We start from the raw sequence: 20,142 nt of genomic DNA on the forward strand, positions 1-20,142 counted from the left end.
ATGCTTATGCATGTAGTTTACCCACAGTAGGATATTCAGCATGCATGACAGCAAGCTATTGAGGATCATGAACGACAAGCTCCGTTTGAGCCAACTCACTCTTTTCAGGGCTCCCTTCCCATTGTCTTGTGGCTCAATAATAGAGGGTTTTTGCACTACCCTCTCTGGAGAATCTTTCATTAGATGGCCCCTCACCGCACATTAAAAGTAAGAACTGTGTAAAACATTGTAGAAGATCGTGTACATAGATTTTACCACTTAATCAAAGAAAATACTCGCAAGTTGCTCCCCTTTCCATGGCATCAAGTTTTGGTACTCCAACACACCTCCTCAAGACTTGAAAGCCTCTCTTCAGAAGTCTAAGGTGCACAACTATTGTGACCAATGTGTATTTCTATTGAACTGACTCTAGGCTGTTATCTTGTCAGATTTGATTGGCATTCATATGAAGAGCCAATATCAAAATTTGTGTCACAGTATCTCTCTCATAAAAGACCAACTCGTCAAATATTCATTTAAATGCCAACATGGAGCCCTTTTACAAGATCTGTGCAAAACATCTGAAAGGTCTTTCTTTCATTATGAGGTGAGTGCACCTCGAGTTAGAAACAGTTTACAGTAATCCCTCGATGTACCTGTGATGTGAAGGCCTGTTGAGCACACTATCCTCTGCCATAAATACATCACAATCCCCGCTCCTGCAGACATGAGCTACCTACCCAGAAACAATTAGCGAAAGGATTCGCATGACACCCTACAATGTGAGCAGGATTAATATGTTTTACCATGACCACTTGCAGTGAATCAGGTCAAATCAAAGTGACGACGTTGTACAAAACAGACAGATTCTTTGAAGCTGCCTGGGCCCTGGAGACTTGCAAAATTGAGCAAAGGTTGCCCTGAGCTTTTCTCAAAAAGCAAAAGGCACACATGCGTGTAATTCTTCTAGGAGGCCTGGAAAGAATGGTCTCCTCAGATAGTATTTCACCAAAGGTGAGATGAGCAAGGAGGCATACAGAACCAATCGACATGCAGCTAAAGACTGAGAAGCTGGCAAATTCGTACATTTGGATGTGATCAGGACATGCTAGTGTTAGCACAAATTGTATCTTTCCAAAAGACCGCAGTATCCCAAAAGGAAGGTAGTATCATCAGGAAATTTGGTAAGATACTTGTCACTGGAACATTTTTGCGAAAGCTCTCCTTTCCTTGTCCTGTCTGTCAGCTATCTGCATGTTTATAAAGACAACCCCTGATGATTATACAGAAACACAAATCATGCAAGTTCAAAGCCCTCTGGTCTCAGTAAGACACGATATCACTCAGTTACTCTTCACGAACCCTAAAGTCTAGCATGTCAAATTGAAGTCATCCCCATCCCAGAAACAGGGAGGGGGGGGACATCATACCTTCTTCTTCGCAACTCCAAGTTCTTTCTTTATTCCCACTGTAATCACAGCAGGCAAGCTGTTACAATCCATGCGAAATAACATATGTACCACAAATCTGTGCATTTACTTGATTTTCAGCATTTTAAAAATCATATACAATCTATATGAGAAAGTGTTCCCGGCCCAAGAACTAATAAATTACATATTTCTGTAGCAGCAGAACTCACCATCACTTGGCTGTAGCTCTAAAGCCTTTGAAAAGCTTGCGACTGCAGCATCCACATCTTTCAAAGCCATATATGCCTGTACAATACCAGTTAAAACGACATAGTCGTGCACTCACATACAGGTGCTTATTGAAAAACATAGTTCATACAATCCACAAACTGAAGATACCATACCTCCTTATCTTGAATGCTAATTTTAAATAGCTTGATTAAACTAGGGTCAAATGGAGAGACTACTATTACAAGGAAGGTGCAGAAGTGATAAAACTGTTAAGAAAACAAAAAATCCTTAAAACCCACCACTCCTAGGTGAGGAAAACTAGCCAACAAGTGCTCTACACAAAGATAGATAGAAACTTTCAAGAAAGTGACAATATCCTTAAACCACAGAACATTTCATGAACCACACCTCACACCCACACTTCAAGATATATTGAAAATTGTCAAAGCAGCTGTGTCCCAATGCTGGGTTCTAGAGGTCATGAACTGTATTACAGTCCTATTGAAGCATCTACCTGGACTTCCTGTGCTGGGCTATGGCTGTGCATCGGGTTAGGAGTTGCAAACTCTGGTCTGTTCGATGAGCATGAAGGGATCAAGTGGGAAATTCAACAAAACACATAAACCCATATTCCGAAAGGTATTTTGGCAGACCATCACTCTTTTTTTTATAAAAACAATTCTAGGAGCACTCACAGCTTGTCCTTGTAGGATGACAAGGAGCAGTAAATAGGGGGGCAGACTCAAAGCAATGGAAGATTCTCTGAAGAAGCTGCCCGCACCAGATGGCCATCCCTATTCAATGATCTCACCGTAACCCTGAAAGAGTATCTCATCATATGTCGAATTCCACAATGCAGAATACAAGACACTCCATGAACAATTTCACACAAAATTTGAAGCAGCAAGTGCATTGAAAGCTTGCCAAATCTAGATACATGGTTACAAAGAGTAGGTGAAGACATGCTTCAGGAACCTGTAAATGACAGCAAGCACACATACATTGGCCACATAATTTCAAAATTTTAAAGTGCTGCAGAAGGATCCCACAGCAGGGGGGGAGGGGGAGGGGGAGGGGGGGGCGCTTCTTTTATAGAGCCCAATTTGGCATGGGGGGCAGACTCTCTTGAAAATTGGTGGGCTGCATGGGAGCTGAATGTCGTGGTTCATGCCCCTCCACACATCTCCACAGGTTGCCATGTGTCCCATGCCACATGTCAGGGCTGTCAACTCGCATGCCACGTGTCATGCTTAAATTGTGGACTAAGGTTATTTTAACCACTCTTTTTATGCTTGACTTTTTTTTTTGCAAAGAAAGGAACCTTCTATTTCATACAAAACAGCAACCCCGAAGGTGCTGAGTATGGAAAAAACTGGAGAAGGCTGATAGAAAAAACCGGCCTGTTCCAGAGAAACCCAGCTCACTACCTAGGGGATCTTTGGTACTGGGGCTAACAACCAGGTGGGGGGACTATACAACCAATGAATCCCTCGCGGAGTTAAAATGTAGAAAACTCCTGCAGGCCAAGCCTTGCAGAATCGAGCACGCCTAGCGACAGTCGCCCTAGAGCCTGGGGTCCCACGCTCCCAGGTGGAGCGTAGGGTGTAGATGATATCCTGCCAGATGGCAACCAAGGTAGCCAAGGGTGGAACCGGATGCTCACCCATCACAAGACTGCAGCGAGCCACCCAAATGTTCCATGCAGTGATACTGGCTACCACCTCCCAAACGCTGTCCTCCGGAGGAGGAAGAGCTAGGCTATCAGGAGGGACTACCTCATGGAGCTCTATCCTCCGAATGCTCTGACCCTGTATCCGGTAAGCTGGGGAGATCTCATCAATCTCGAACGCATGTCCTCCCTCAGTCAACCAAGCCACCATCCCCCAAGTGTAGTCCCTCTGAAGACTCTACATACAAGTCATGATCCTGAGGGCTCCCATCCAAATCCTCGCTGTGCTACAACAGCTCCAAAGGCAGTGCGGGATCGTCTTCAGAAAACCAGCAGAGCAACAATGGCACTGCCCCTCCACCCGCATCTGCTCCAACTATATGCTTGACTAAAAATCCACTTTGGATTATTAATACTCCTCCGATTCGACTTCATGTTTAAAGGCCTATATGCAAAGCTATTGCAAATGTTCATGTTTAAGGGCCCACACGCAAAGCTACTGCAAACGTTCTTTTAAAGTTGTCAGGTCAGTCTACATTCTATGCATTTGATTGGTCTGATGTTTGGGTACTCGCGTGGGGTGGTCTTTACATTTCTCATAAAGAGATACGTCTCAAATTGTGGAACGTGAATGCCCATAACCCCTTCATTAGAGGTATGCAATAAATAAATATACCAAAGCAAGTAGGTATGTGTTTGGTGAAGAGAAGTGGCATTCCCTCCATCTTGACCTCAACTGAAGTGCTGTTCCTAAGCATCAAGAATGTCAAGAAACTCCTAACACATTCTTCTATCCATTTAGCATGTGTAGATTGGAATCCCTTGAACTTCAAGAGATACTTTTTTGTACGTCTTCCTGTGATGAAGTCATAGAACCAAAAGTATCTCATTATCCTCCACTTTTGGTGGATCTTCATAGACTGGATCGTGAGGAATAACCAAAAAGGATTTGATTAAACTGCCATGGAATACAACGTGTATCTTCCAATGTGATGGGAGATCGAGCCGAATTAAAACTTGATTCATAACCTCCAACACTCTGAAAGGGCCATAATTAAATACCTCTTCTGTCCCACCTTGGTTTCCAGCCAAAGCTTTTCAAACTTTGGTAAACCCCATTGTCCTTCCTTAATCTCAAAGGCCCTCCGTCTTTTATTTGCAGCTGCCCTTTGTTTTAATTGATCCTTTTGTATGGCTATGCGGCCTATGGCATAAGCAGAGTCATAACCCTAATTGATCAACGGCAAAGATCTCTTTGTTTGCATTAATAGAATTGATAAGAATCTGCCATAGATGATTTGAAAAGGGGTCTTTCCCCTAGAAGAGTGTATGGTATTAATGTAAGCAAACTCAACAATGGGTAGATACTTTTTCCAAATGATCTGTTGATTGTGTACATAGATTTAGAGCAAATCCATAGGGTGCTAATAGTAATTTCACTTTGGTCATCAATCTTAAGGATGAAATGCTCAAGAAAATGTTCGAAGCTTGTCAAACAATGCTTGCCAGACATTACTAGTGAATTTAGAATCTCTATCGAAAACTATAGATTAGAGTATAACATGATGTCTAAAGATAACCTAATGAATAGGTGTGCAGCTTCAAGAGCCTTTACGAGCTTCCGACATGGAATGAGATGAGTTTATTTACTAAACCTATCCACTATGGTCCAAATCATGTCATGTTCCTAATTAGTCTTAGGAATTCCAATAATGAAGTCTATGTTAATATACTCCCATGGTCTTTCTAGAATAGGTAAAGATTAGAATAGTCCTTTGGGTTTTCCTCTATCACACTTTGCCTTTTGACATGATATACATAGTGAAATATAAGCAACAATGTCTTTCTTCATGTCTAGCCAATAGAAGAGTCTACCTAGGGATGTAAATGTAGCCACAATGCCTCTATGACCAGCATAAGGTGGATTATGGTTTTTCTCTAAAGCCTTTGGTCGGAGTTCTTTTGTAATACATAGTTTCTCTTGCTTGTACAAGTATCCATCATTGTGTAGTAAGCATAGTGAGTGTCTGCGGTCATCAAATGTGCCCATACTTAACAGCATCTCTTGCATACATATCCTTAAGGGCTATCAACTGATCATGATATGTGACTGAGATATGTCTTGGCCTATGAGAAAGTGCATCAGCCACTGCATTTTCTTTTCCAAGATTGTACTCGAATTGGAAATGAAAAGAGTGTGGAACAATAGACCATCTCATGTGCCTCTCTCTCAAGAGGGGTTGCTTCAAAAGTATTGTAGGCTTTGATGATCAGTCTTAACAAGAAAGTGTATTCCTAATGTTTCCACATCCTGAAGGCATGTATTACTGCCCAGAGTTCCTCCTCATAAATGTCATAATGAAGTTCAGCATCTTTCAGCATTTTACTTTCATAGGCTACTACATGAGCATCATGGGTTAGAGCAGCTTCAATGCCGTCACTACTAGCATCAATTGCCTGGTTATAACACCTAAAGATATTCATAAAATTGCATTCGAACAACTAGAGTATCTTGTAATGCCTTACTAATGCACCAGCTACCTTTCGACAGCCTAATGGAATGATTGTTTAGAAACCATCAAGAATTCATAGGAGTTTTCTTCAATGACATTCTTATTTTTAGGAGGAATGAGGAGGAGCATAGAGAGCATTCGAAAACTATATTCAAAGTCTTATAAAATAAATGCCCTTCTATTGAATGAAAAGAATCCCTGGCAGAAATCCAATACCTAGGCCATAATTTCTACAAAGATGGTATCCGAATGGATTCAGCCAAAATACAAACAATCATGGAATGGCCCAGTCTAAAGATTCCTCATGAGTTTAGTTCATTCCTTGGTCTACGCTCATATTCATTTGGAATTTTGTATAGACAGGTGCAGCCCTACATGATCTCAATAAGGCTAAGTTTTAATGGAGTTTTGAAGAGAAAATTATTTTCAAAGTTGAAACATGCCTTAATCACAGGACTTGTTTCTCATCATTCTTGACTTAGGAAAACTATTCTCTTTAGTTCTATGCAACTGAAAATTGTACATCCTCCCAAGTCCCAAATTATCAAAAATGCCATCTATTCGAGGAATAGGGAAACAATTTTTTATTGTATGTTTATTCAAGGCTCTATAGTTCACACACATCCTAAAAGATCCGGACTAGCAAGATAAGAGAGCAAAAGGGGGAACTACTAGGTCAGACCAATCCTTTCTCCAAGAGTTCTTGAACTTGCTTGAAGATCTCATGTTGTTGTGTTCAACTAACTCAATATCCGTCTACTGAGTGAAGAACATCCGAGAACTAAATCAATCTTATGGTCTTCACGCCTTCCTAGTGGAAGCTGACTAGGTAACTCTTGTGAGAAACAATTCGAAATTTCTTTGAGAAAGTTTAGCAATTCTTGACAAGTGGATTTGTGAAAATCTCTTCTAGAACTTTCTTTCTAGTGGAAGCTGACTCGGTGACTCTTGTGAGAAACAATTTAAAAATTCTTTAAGAAAGTTTAGCCTTTCTTGACCAAGTGGGTTTGTGAAAATCTCTTCTAGAACTTCCTTTTCAACAACATAAATAAGAAAAGAACATTCAATTTCTAACCATAGGAACACCATTTCCTAAGACACCAGCCAAAATGCTAACATCCCGGCCCTTGTGTTGAAAGGTCAAGATGTTCTTTGCATAATCAATTCAAGGATTGACTTCCTTATACCAAGGCATTCCAAATATAACATCAGCACCTTGAATCAGGCAATCATAAAAGATAGGCGATCAAGATATGTTTGTCGATGAGAGGATATGCCTTTTCTTCATGACACTTGAAAGCACCAAGTGTTCGCCTTTGTTTTGACTCATGCGAGATAAATTATTATTGCAACATCATCGAGCAAGAAAGAGGCTGAATGATCTTTTACATGACCCGAAGTCCTAAGCAAACTATGGGTAGACAGATCCTCATCTTTATGTGGGAAAACCTCCATGTTATGGGCTGCCGGTGTTTCTTCCAAGCCTCCTTGTTGACCTTTGCTTTGGCAATCTACTTGTGAGGACACTCGTAGAAAGCCTCCATGTTATGGGCTGCCGGTGTTTCTTCCAAGCCTCCTTGTTGACCTTTGCTTTGGCAATCTACTTTTGAGGACACTCGCAGAAGTTGTGGCCTTGCTCTCCATATTTAAAGCATCATCCTTCGGAATAATATCTTTTCTTTTGTTGATGAGATAGGGTCTTTGAAGACTCCTCTTGCCTGTTGGATGCTTTTATATTCTTCTTGAATTCTTTTAAAAGCTCCTCTTCTTTGGATCACCCTTGGCAAGAAGAGTAGATTCTTCTCAATCTTTAGTGCCGCCTTAATAGTATCCTCCAAAGTCACGAGCCTGGCAATGTCGACTTATTTTTCAATAGTGTACCTCAACCCCAGCCAAAACCTCCTTTGTTGCTTCCTTAAATCTTCTTTACTGAAAGGTTGAACTTTCAGTAAAGTATCTGAAAAATGAGTAACATACATATTTTTTCGTCTTGTCATTATCGAAGATATCCAATTGCACTGTCATGTCTCTTTTGAACTCCTTTGGCAAGAAATGACCCTGCAATTTCTTCTTGAACTTTCTCCAAGTGGGCTTGCTGTCCTGCGCTGGACATAGCACCATAGAGAAGCACCATCTTGCAGGTGCAAGGCTGCAAATCAAATCTTGGCTTTTCTTTATATTTATCTCCATCAAAGAAGTAGTCAAGATCTCATATCCATGCCAACAAAATTTCGAGCTGATCTTCATCTTTGTATTTGTTGAGCTTGAACATCCAAGCTTGATCTTTGGCTCAACTAGTCTTCTCTTTCCTCTTATGTCTCACAGATATCATTTTCTTCCCCTTGAATGAGAGGCAGAGCGTGACTTACCCTTCCTTACACAATCTTGAATGCCTGGACGGCACCTTTCTTTGGATGGAGGCCCTGGCTTATGGGAGTCAACATGGTTACCTTCATGGACATGAATCTGATGGGCTATACTAGTCACAAGGTTACTCAACTCATTGAGATTGGAAGGCAAATGGAGACCATGGCTTGCTATGATGGCTGGTTGACTCAATGAGAAGAGAAAGAGGGTCAATAAGGGCGCACAGAGATTTGGGGATCACACTATCGTAAGCTCTGATACCAATGAAATCTCCCAGTGCTCTCTTAAAGGAAAAGGGAAAAGATTGCACAAGTTTGCGGAATATTGCTTTACTGCATAGATTTGCATGAAATGCACATATCAAAGAAGTTTGGTCAAAGCAAACAAAGTCACCATCTTCATATCAGGTTTATTTAGGATTGCACACCACTACAAAATAAATATTGCCACTCACAAGACTACTCCTGGTGCTGTGGCAAATCCTGATGGAAGGGTGATAGCTGCACTAACTAGGGAATGTGAATTGGGACAACTGTCGTGCCTCTGCTTCTCCACATTGAGAAAGACCCCATACTCTTTGTCCTTGGCTTGCTATTTGCTAATAATCGCCTTGAAACTTCCTTGGGTTGAGATCTCCTAATACTACTTGTTGAGAGGGCCTTTGCGTCCATGACCCCCCTTGCTCATGAGCTCAAAACTGTGAATGAGCTCAAAAGCTATGTTGTACATTTTCAGCCTAAAGCTTCGAACATACTATTGGATATCAGAACGAAGACCTTGTAAAAATGTGTTGATCCGGACCCCATCTGCTACTTTTAACTGTATAACCAATTGTGTGAAGTGATTCATGTAGTGATTGCTCAACTCCGTTGCTGTTTCTGTCAACTTAAAGAATTGGGCATGGAGATTGTCCATGTATTGAACTTAAGTTTGAGCATGCCCTTGTTGAGAATAGGAATTTTGCAATGATGAATTTGTACTTGAGCGTCTGTAGTGATATCTTTGCGAATTCGGCTTGAGAATGCTGCAACTTGTCTATAAGCGTCTGCTATTAAAATATTTTGCCACCTACTTTTCAACGTCAGTTGCATTCTTGTCTGCAACATAGTACGTCCAAGGTCTCATTCCATGAAGGGGGAGATGAAAGGGGGGCTTGAGTATACATGGTTGTAGCATGCTCGAACTAAAGTTCGAGCATGCAACATGTTTTGAATTTGCTAACATATTTTAAATTAGTTGTGGCATGCTCCCTACAAAGACTTTCATGTGCACAAGCTTCAGTCGGCAAATTGTTGGTTGGATTACATGAATTGTGTTGCACTATAATGTCACTTGTGCCACCAAGTGCATGGAAGTAAGGATATTTCTCGTTGTCTTGTGTCTGCATAGTGGAAAAGTAACTCTTGAACTAGTTGAGCCAAGACAAGAGTACTAATGGTTATGTTTTCCGTTGTACTTGTTAAAATTCAGCTTTCTAGAAAATGGGAACCTTATTAGGGACAGATTGGTCGGGCACTCTTTGGTACTCTGCTACTCCGACTTGGAATTGTCTATTCCAACTATTGAAGGAGGATCTTCACGTAAAGACAAGTCCAATTTGGTCAAGTGTGCATTTGTCCAGGTATTGGGTGCAAACATTGGAGGAACCTTGTGTAAAGGCAACTCCAATTGAGTCAGGTGACACGTGTGTCCTTGGTCAATTGATGCTAGGCCTTATCAGGCCTGCAAAGTTTCTTTGGGATGAGGCTACTACGACCAGAGTTCATATCCTAAATCATTCACCAACGTCTACTATTCCCAAGGCAACTCCTTTTGAGGCCTATTTTGGCAAAAAGCCCAATGTTTCCTATTTCTGTTTATTTGGGTGTGACGCCTTTGTACACATTCCAAAGAAGCAAAGGGGGAAGTTAGATGTGAAGTCCACTCAGACGATCTTTGTCAGTTACAATTCTCAATCTACATGTTATCGGCAGTATGACCCTTCCAAGAGAGAGATTATCCTTAACAAGGATGCTATCTTTGATAAGCACATTCCATCTTCAATGGTTGATGTCAACCTTGATATATGCTCAGAAAGGCAAAGCAATTCATGTTGAAACCACCAACTATGCTCTTATGACTACTATCATGGTTACAAAAGAGCCAGTGTACTTTGAAGACATAGTTGACAAGCCAGAATGGCAAACTTCTATGAATGAAGAAATGGAAGCTTTATACAAGAACAATACTCGGAAATTATGCGACCTTCCACCACGAAAGAAGGCCATAGCAAACAAATGGGTATACAAAGTGAAGTACAATCCAGATGGAAGCATTGAAAGATACAAAGCTAGACTAGTTGCAAAAGCATTTACACAACAATATGGTCAAGATTATGATGAGACTAATGCTCCAGTAGCAAAGATGGATTCCATATGGTTCTTGATATCACTAGCAACACTCAGCAGATGGAATGTATACCAGCTCGATGTCAAAAACATATGGCTCCTAACCTTCACCTTGCACAACAGGTAATCCTCAGCTTGTACTCCTTAAAGTTGGGAATAGGCATACGTAAGATCTTTCTACAAGAGTGCTTTCATTAACCGATCCACATGACAATGTTTGACAGGATGAAAGAAGCCACTATATTCAGCGAGATGGATTTGAAGAGTGGCTATCATTGAGTCTACATAGTTCCCTAGGATATCCATAATGGGCTCTTGTGACGTTAGCATTTAATAACTTTCTAGTTAACTAGATTTTTTCTCTAGATGTGTCTAGAGTGGTCATTTGTGTATATTTGAGGACTAGAGCTCTAACAGACTGCACATGGTATTATCCCATATAGCACTTTATCTCAGGATGCCACATGTTCTATATAGGATAATCCATAAGCATATGTGCTATTTGTCTAGGTCTAAGCACTATAAAAGACAAGGGACCCCATCGTTGGAAATAACTATTCTGAGATCACTATTATCTCACTATTCTGAGATCACAATCCAACAAGGATTTATCTTCTTATCCCTCTTGGTCTGCTCTCCAACAAGATGAGACTCGCCTTATAGGTTTGCTACAACACAATCATCTATCTACAAGCTACCTTCTAACATCGAGAGGATGGCAGCTTATGCTTGGGTACTGAGGAGAACATAAGCCTAGCTTTGCTTACTAAGTTTTTCTTTTTTGGTACTTTCTTTTTAAAAGAAATCAAAATTTTATTTTATAATTTTCTCATAACTTTGTCTAAAGTCGCTTACGAACTCCCTTGTTTCCTTTGTTCTTTAGCTTGTTCTATACAACATTATAATTTGTAACATTTGGTATTCTAGTCTTATGAACGTATATATATCAAGAGGAGTTAGAATACGAACACAAGACACACATGGTGTAGGCTAGCATGTCGCCATCCCAACCATAGATCTTTGCAAGGATCATCCCCGAGCTAGCAACTATTTGCAGTAGCCTTGGTTATGGGCCTATAAACATGAAGAGTCAAATAGATAAAAGACAAGACGACAGACTAATAGGCCTAATAGGTTATGTGAGAAGGCCAACCGAATGCAAACTAACCCTAGACTAGCCCTTTGGATAGAGCTAAGTGCCAGAAACCTAAGGGCGAAAATAGAATCCAAATCAGAGTAGTATTGATTACCCAAACTGAATTTTCAGTCCGGCAAATACAGAATGGTTAAAATAACCTTAGTCCATGATTTCAGCATGACATGTGGCATGATGACTGGTCATGCTGAGGTGGCAGCCTTGACATGTGGCATGGGACACATGGCAGCATGTGGGGACATGTGGAGGGCCATGCATGAACCACGGCACCACTTGTCACGACAGGAACTCCAGTCCCCATGCAGGCCTCTATGGTTCAAGGGAGCTAGCCCCCCATGACAAATTGGGCACAAACTCCTATGTTTTTGAAGCTGCTGCCTCCTACATCTAGAAAAAAACACTCCCCCCCCCCCCTGCACACATTTTCTCTCCCCCTCTTGTTGGTGTATTCTCTCCTACAGCCTCTCCTTTTGCAGCAGCTCCCATCCTGCCTCTACAGCTCCTTCCCCACGCAGTCCAGCAGCAGCTCCTTCCTCTGCAACAGCTCCTCCTTTATCTTTTGCAGCAGCAGCAGCCCCTTCTGCTCCTTCCTGTACAGCAGCCCTCTTGTTGCTGCTTCTGTAGCAGCAGCCCCTCCGCTCCTTCCTCTGCAGCAGTTCTCCTGCTCCTTCTGCAATAGCAGCAGCCCCTTCTGCTCCTCTCTGCAGCAGCAGTCCTCTTGCAACACGCAGCCCTGTTGGTACAACTCTTGCAGTTCCTCGTCCCACAGCCCTGCATCAGCCTCTTCCCCATGCAGTCCTCATCCCACTGTTGATGCAGCTCTCACCCTATGCAACATGAATTCTTCATCTCCTAGGGGAACCTCTTACTAAGGCACACATGCATGCAGCTGGGCGCACATGCAGGCTTCCTTCTCACTCGGGCACGGATGCATGCAGGTTTTCTTCTGTAGGCGGGCACTACTTCCAGCCCACGATAATACTTAAATAGCGAGGGAGGGGAGGGCAGCACTTTTAATCATGTGTTCATCTTTCCTCAAGCAATGCTGTATTCTTATTTTTCTCCTAAAGCTTAAGATTGGACTAATTATCATAACTAAATGAGCCACACATTGAGCCTCAAGCAGTATTTGACAACGTATATTGAGTGAACCCTATGGAAGTAGGTAGTTCGAGCCTCAGCTGATGTGGATTCTCTTATAGGGACCACTCTTGAAACAATATTTCTCCTAATGGGAGAACCTCCAGGAGAAACAGTCAGCGAGGTTCTCATTGATATGTAGCATGACGCAAGGTCAATTTTCTTAATTATGACCACAGTTCAGTGAATTTGCTCGATGACTATGTGGTTGCCAAGCTCAATATCCCCACAGAACATCCAGCCAAGGTGCTCAAGCTGCACAGTGTGTTTGGGAATTCTCAGCAACCAGTTAGCACCAAAGCAGTAGCACAGGATGTCAAGCTCCATATCTAGCAATAAAGGACCTTCAGTGTCGCGCAGTTAGGCCCAGAAAACATTGCCTTGGGTGCACCATGGCCTGCCAACAACAGAGTAGTCGTCACTTAGCAAGACCCATTGCAGTGCAGGATGTAGACAGAAAGTCCTCCAAAAGTGGCCCGCAGAAAGCTAGTAGCCAGTCTATCGATGACCCAACACGAGCCTTTGAGCTATTGGAAGTGCAAAAGATGATGGACGACCCTTCCCTTCCTCATTCTCTCCCTCTAGTTTCTCCTTCTATGCTCCATGTCCTGCATTGTGATATCTTCTCCCCTTCTCTACTTTTGTGATGATGTTACTTTCATAGCAAACTATGCATCTTGCCTGTACTTGACAAAGTTATTCTTGCTTCATCTAATAAGTTTCAAAGCATGCGGCTATTAAAGAAATAATCGGACACCTGTTTTCCCAATAATAGCTGGAATACTGGATAAAACCCTGACGGAAAAAGGTTTGGAATGCACGAGCACTAACTTGGCCCTGGCGATACAAAGCCTTCACATTATCTTCTCCAGTCTGCATTGCAAATTCTGTGTCCAAGAGAGCACCCTTTGCATCTCCAAGCTTTAACTTGCTTGCCTGAAGTATTCAGGTAAAAGTAAGGTACAGCCCAACCTGTTTTCAATTCACACTTTCACGGTAAGACCTTCATCCTTACCGAGCTATTGGTCAGAATTTGCGACTTTAATTTCCTTAAATGATTGCTTTTCTCTGTTCATCACAAAACAATGAGAAAATAAGAACAACAGAAAGAGAATGATAGCATGCATGGGGATGAAAAAGAATATTGCAAGCTTAGCATACAAAAAATTTATCAAAACCATCTTTCCATTCAAATCATCCACATGCATTTCTCAGCCATCATTGACCTTCATCGACATTATCTTTCTCCCAGCAAACATCCCAGTATCTCAAGGCTTTTCTGTATTTCCGCAGGGCCCTTTTGTAGTCACCCTTCTGCCAGAACAACACACCAGTAAGGATAAAGGATCCATTACTTCGCTTCCAAAATGTACCAACTTACATAGCTCAAAGGATGAAGCCACATTCAATATTCCAAACAACCTTGTAGCTGTCATTTCCAAAACTCTTGGCAGAGTCTACTGCACCAATCCACCAGGAGCAATCGGAAGGCTTGTCATCGAGATCAGCTGGCCAGTCTGGATACATATCTCCATCGTTAAAATAGCCAGCTACACCATCGTCCTGTCCTTCAGGAATCTCACCACAATCTACTATAAGGATATCATTCAACGGTCGATCTTGTTCATCAGTATGAACATGCTCCATACTGCGCACTACACCCATGCCTTTGACAACCTTTCCAAACACCACATGTTTCCCATCCAAGTGAGAGGTGCGGGTGGTTGTTATGAAAAACTGAGATCCATTTGTGTTTGGCCCCATATTTGCCATCGATAGCATCCCTTTTCGTTCATGCTTCAACTGGAGATTCTCATCATCAAATTTGGGCCCATAAATTGACTCCCCCCCAGTGCCATTACGAGCTGAGAAGTCACCTCCCTGTATCATAAAGCCTTTAATCACCCGATGAAATGGAACGCCCTACAAGATTCAAGTCACACCATTTAGGCACCTACCTAATGAATTTGAAAACAAACTAAACTCGACTTGCAAAAGTAAAAGATATCAAATCTTCTAATAGACACCCAAAACAATCACGTCAGCCTAAATGCAACCAACAGGGCATGCTGAAAAATGTATGACATATGCTCTCACATGCGCACATCTAAACCTCACTGACGTGCCAAGGCACCTGTGCACACAAGCACAAATATAGAAGGGGCCTCCTTGCTTGCTTGGAAAGATGCATTATACAAAAAGTTTTTGTACTGTGTTTCTGTCAAAGCTGGAGATGAAGAGCAGACTCATACGAAATGAGTACTGACAGAGAAGGCTTAGAAGTCGAACAGACTGTAACAGGTAAAAAGTACTTAACTGCAATCTTGAGTCAAGCTTCCCTCGACCTTGGGACTCACACAAGCACAAATACTCCTCCTTGCTTGCTTGGAAAGATGCATTATACAAAAAGTCTTTGTACTGTGTTTCTGTCAAAGCTGGAGATGAAGAGCAGGCTCATATGAAAGGAGTACTCACAGAGAAGGCTTAGAAGTCAGACTGAAGAGGTAAAGAGTACTTAAGTGCAATCTTGAGTCAAGCTTCCGTCGACCTTGGGACTCAACATAAAGATGCTTGAAAGTCAAGCTTCTCCAAACTAAAGCTAACCCACTCTGAGTGTGCACAGAGGTCAGGAAGTTCCTCCATTTAATAAGTGTACCAGGACTAGTAACACCATATAACCGAAAAAGAGAGAGAGAAATACTATAGTCGCGTCTTTCCTGTATCAGTCATCTAATATTTAGCACTGCCGACAGCAATCTATAGCATCGATCCAAGTCGTGTTCTTCCAAATATGCCATGTAAGGGAAGAGTAAACAGCTTACTAATTCTGGATCTCTCTCTCCCCCCCCTCTTGCGCCTTTCTTGCGCCTTTCTTGCATGTACACTCTATTGTCATAAGAAGAGCACACACGAACCAGCGTCACGAAAGAAAGGGATAAGGGGGTACCTTGAAATGCAGAGGGCGACCCGTTTCAGCACCGATGCCCTTCTCTCCGGTACATAGAGCCCTAAAGTTTTCTGCAGTCCGAGGAACTACATCGGCAAACAGCTCAACAACTAGCCTGCCTTCCAGCTCGCCGCCAATGCTGATGTCCAAAAAGCACCTAGGATTCACCATCTTTTAGAGACACTCCGAGCCTGCGGCCAACAGAATATGATAGCAAAGTACTGTCGTTAAACTTCATCCGCAAACAGCACAGACCGCTGCAGCAAGATTGTATAACCAAGCAACACAGCGTCCGCACCGTTATAGTAGCCTGCAAATTAAAAGAAGGTAACAAAGGGACACAATCTTAACAATATTTCCCAAGGGACCGTATGCAAGAAGCTTTTAAACGGAGATAACGACACAAACAAAAAATCTAAAAGAATGAAAGTGCAGAAGCGAAGTTCGCGATCAAAGTGATGATTTTCCGGAACAAAATCCAATTCAAAAAACATTAAGCAAACTAACGTCATACCGCGGCATTGAAGCGGTAAACAACTGGAAACGGAGCTCGGAAGACGGCCGATGCACCAAACTTACCCTGGGAATAATTGGTTAAAACCCAGACGCAGCTCGCACCAAAAGCAGCTCCAACGACGAGAAAAAATGCATGCACGTCAAGGATGAAGATGGAAAGGCAGCAAGGCAAGAAAGCCACGAAACTCTGTAGCAGTTATGACCGGATATCAGAACAAGTAAAAATGCAAGCCTTAAGGGAGGATGAAGCGAAAGGGGCAAATGGAGACGGAAGGAAACGAAACTCAGAGTGCTCAATGGGATTCAATGAACTGCGAGCAAGTGAGAAACAACAAGAAGAGCAGCAGCAGCGTGGAACATGGAAGCAAAGGGGACGCTCCCACAAAATTCACAAACTGAAACTCCGGCAACTGCAATTTGAATTGTAAATGAACAGGAACGGCAAGAACGATGTCAAGCAACCGCAAACGTTCCCAAACAAATACTCGCATCGTCCGTGAACTGCTGCGAGAGAAAATGGGAGTGGAGACGAGGAAGAAGTTGACTTTTCTGGAAGTCCGACGATCTTTGAAAAAGCAAAGCGAACGGGAACGTTTCAACAATCTGACGACTCAACCCGTTGCAATCGGAAATCACGAGAGTGCATGCGAGTGCGAAACAGCAAGACAAAACAGAAGAAAGGGGCTTACTGTCCGACGGTCGAGACTACGTCGACGCAATGAACGACGATCGAGATTCCGTTGGCAATGTTGACGAAATGCTGTGGCATGAGAATCGTCAGGAGCAAGAAACGGAGCAGAAACGAGAAACGACGAGAACGAAAACAGGAGAAACGTCGTTTAACAAGAAGAAAGGACAATCACCTGAGGCTGGCACCTGGAAAAAGCAGGAAAAACGTGGAGCATCAATATGCAGCACGAAACGACAGCAAACAAAGAAACATCCGAAACATCAGAAACAGCAAAAAATTAACTGGAGCAACTTCGTTTAACAACGATACCGGAAGGCACCTGAAGAATGCAGAAAAAACGCGGAGAGGCATGAAAAAACGAGAGCAAACAACAGCAACGACGAGAAGAAACAGCAAGAAAGCATCCGAAACATGAGCACAACAGCAAAAAATTAACCGGAGAAAATTCGTGTAACGAGAAGAAGAAAACAAGACCTGAAGCTAACACCTGAAAAATGCCGGAAAAACGGGGCCGCAAGATTTTTTTTAACGGTAGCAAACGACGGCAGCGACAAGCAAGTAAACATCAGAAAACAATACCTGAAGCCAGCACCTTGATGAATGCCGGGAAAACGAGGATAAGCATCAAGGAGCAGGACGAAAACGAGATCAAACAAGAGCGGCGACAAGCAAAATAAACATCAGGAAGAGAAATCCAGCGCAAAATTTGAAGCAAACAAGAGCAGCGACAAGCAAGTAGACATCAGAGACAGAAATCGAAAGCAACAAAAATTTAACGGCAGTAAACGTTACGGAAAGGGGAGATGAAGAAACCTGGAAGGACGACAAACGTGAAGAGCAGCAATGAGGCCGGAGGACGACGAAGATTTCTGGCCAGGAAAGGCGCCGGGAAAGGTGAGTTCCGGCAATTTAACGTTCCTTTCTAGAACCCTCGTTGCGTGCTCATCCCATTGGACTTCCCCATGCAGATATTATATTTCTCTCTCTCTGGTGATTCAGTGTTTGTATATCCTTCCATGCAACATCACTGTCCATTTTGATAGTTTGCATGTCATATCCCACGACTGCCTACCATCACTTCCCTACCATCTTTGAACTCGTCAATTTTTTTGACCTCCCCCCTCCTTTTTCTTACACTCCTGGTCCCCCCACTCCCACGCCCCATGTCCTTGCAGCACGCGTTTGCTCACCTGACCACCTCTCGTTGGTAAACCCCGACCCCTCTTCGCGAGCAGGAAAGAAAGAAACATCAGAACATCGTCGCGAGAGTATGTAGCTACACTAGCCAACCGTGCATCATGATCACAATTGGCCCACTAGCCTCTGCATTTTCATCTCTGCAACATCGAGACTTATCCTACTATATCCACACAATTAGTTTGCACACTGCCAGGCCCTCTTGAAAATTAATGTACTCATGAATCCGATTTTTATGGCAACCAGGCAGCCCCAAGCAACTCAGAGGTTTGCAACCCACTTGATTGCATAAATAGCTCTAAGGAGAGCAACGGCAACTCAAGCGGTTGGGTGTTCCCCCCACTTGAGCTAGCTACCTGCTACCTGTCAGCATAGGCCACCCACAGATGTGCCCCTCATAGATGGTCGTGTGTGTGTGTGTGTGTGTGTGTGTGTGGTATCACCCCGAGTACCACACCTCACCTACCTCCTTCCACCCACGTCCTTGAGAATAAGACTCTCACTCACATCTCTTCTCCAAATTCCAACCCCATTCTTCACAATAACATCCCACTTTATCCATGTGCTTGTAGCCTTTTCACCCGTCATCATAATGTCTTTCCTCTCTCTCTGTCTCTCTCTCTCTCTCTCTCTCTCTCCAAGTGCATTCAAGGGGTAATTAATACATCTTATCTTTCAAGGGGGGTGCACTATTAAGAAACCTTAGATAAGATGTGCATTTCAAGATATTCATGAAAAATCTCAAGAAGTTGAAACGAAGCAAGACCAATTAGTAGTACAGACATTCGCCATTCTTGCTTTGGAAGGCCAAGAGCCTGGCGAGGTCTCGCGGTCATCGAGGGATGATGCACTGCATGCTATTGAGGACGAGCATTAGCTATAGGTACACATCCTAGAAAAGAGTGTCTTTGAAGAGCGCCCTCATGGATCGTTTGACAAACCCAAAGTACGGTAGCGAGCATAAGTGAATGGCTCTATAGATTTCTCTCGAAAAAAAATGGCTCCAGAGAGACGGATGACATTGACGGGTAGTTGCCGAATTACACGGGCTCTTCCTCCAAACCATGTGCAAATTGTCGAATTTCTCAAGAGAATAATAGGGTGATTTTTCCTTTGAAGCAAATCTTGCCTTTGCTTAAGCCTTTCCCATGGCAGAGGCCAAAAACCCCATTATCAGTAAGTTTTCATGGATTAAATGACCTCCTTGTCTATACCAACTTATATTTTTTTCCAAAGTTCAATTTTAAAAAACCCACATGTAAAAACACTTCTACAAATTTACCTTAACTTTTGAATCTAAAGACCCCTCCATTTGAACCCACATGGTATATGCTTACATAGAGAAAGCTTGTATTTTTCAAGATGTGTATAAATAAACCCTAAAATCTTTCTGTCAACAATAGCGATAATTAAAAACCCCCTCTTGTTAAATACACATTCTCAGGTTACATATTTTTTATTGAACCACCAAGTATAACATATAGGTTGATGCAACAACCTCATAGCATCTATGTTGGAACTCCCGCTTATACGACCCAAGGCCTAGGTGCATAGAGGAGATTGTGATAAAAGCTTACAATTCCTAGGAATTGGATGGTACAAAAGAGTTAACATATGTGCTACTAGGAATTGAAAGTGCATAAAGGAGATTGTGATAAGAGCTTACAGTTACTAGGAAGTGAATCGTACAAAAGAGTTAGCATATGCAAGAGTACTAGAAACTACTTGAAAGCATGCAACACTATGTGCCACATCTAAGAAGCATAACTATTGGTGACCAAACTTTCTTCATGTGCATGGAAAGTTATTGTGTGGCAAACCAACATAAAGTCTTGATCTTTGGGGCAACCATCATGCTTGTCCTATAGGCATCATGGTTGTGGGAAACTCATATAAGATGGAGTGAATAATAGTGACGAGTTGATTGAAGATGTGGGCAT

At 42.4% G+C, this 20,142-nt stretch overlaps 1 protein-coding gene across 2 annotated transcripts; it reads right to left on the reverse strand.

The window, feature by feature from the left end:
* Positions 1 to 419: 419 nt before the first annotated feature.
* On the reverse strand, positions 420 to 17,086 carry LOC147903459 (peptidyl-prolyl cis-trans isomerase CYP40-like). Of its 2 annotated transcripts, none has more exons than XM_087399081.1 (9): positions 17,004 to 17,086; positions 15,799 to 15,989; positions 14,274 to 14,732; positions 14,078 to 14,165; positions 13,867 to 13,919; positions 13,683 to 13,787; positions 1,619 to 1,694; positions 1,410 to 1,447; positions 420 to 1,229 (listed from the first exon to the last, which is right to left on the reverse strand). In XM_087399081.1, the coding sequence occupies exons 2-9, from the start codon at positions 15,967 to 15,969 to the stop codon at positions 1,176 to 1,178; spliced, it is 1,044 nt and encodes a 347-aa protein (XP_087255207.1). In that variant the 5' UTR covers positions 15,970 to 15,989; positions 17,004 to 17,086; the 3' UTR covers positions 420 to 1,175. The 2 variants fall into 2 exon arrangements, with proteins under 2 accessions (XP_087255207.1, XP_087255198.1); XM_087399072.1 differs by having other exon boundaries at positions 14,274 to 14,774; positions 17,004 to 17,082.
* Positions 17,087 to 20,142: the final 3,056 nt, after the last annotated feature.

Source organism: Dipteris shenzhenensis, chromosome 3 (genome assembly GCF_047967505.1).
Source record: "Dipteris shenzhenensis isolate YYH24624 ecotype China chromosome 3, Dip_SZ_1.0, whole genome shotgun sequence".
Classification (NCBI taxonomy): Eukaryota; Viridiplantae; Streptophyta; class Polypodiopsida; order Gleicheniales; family Dipteridaceae; genus Dipteris; species Dipteris shenzhenensis.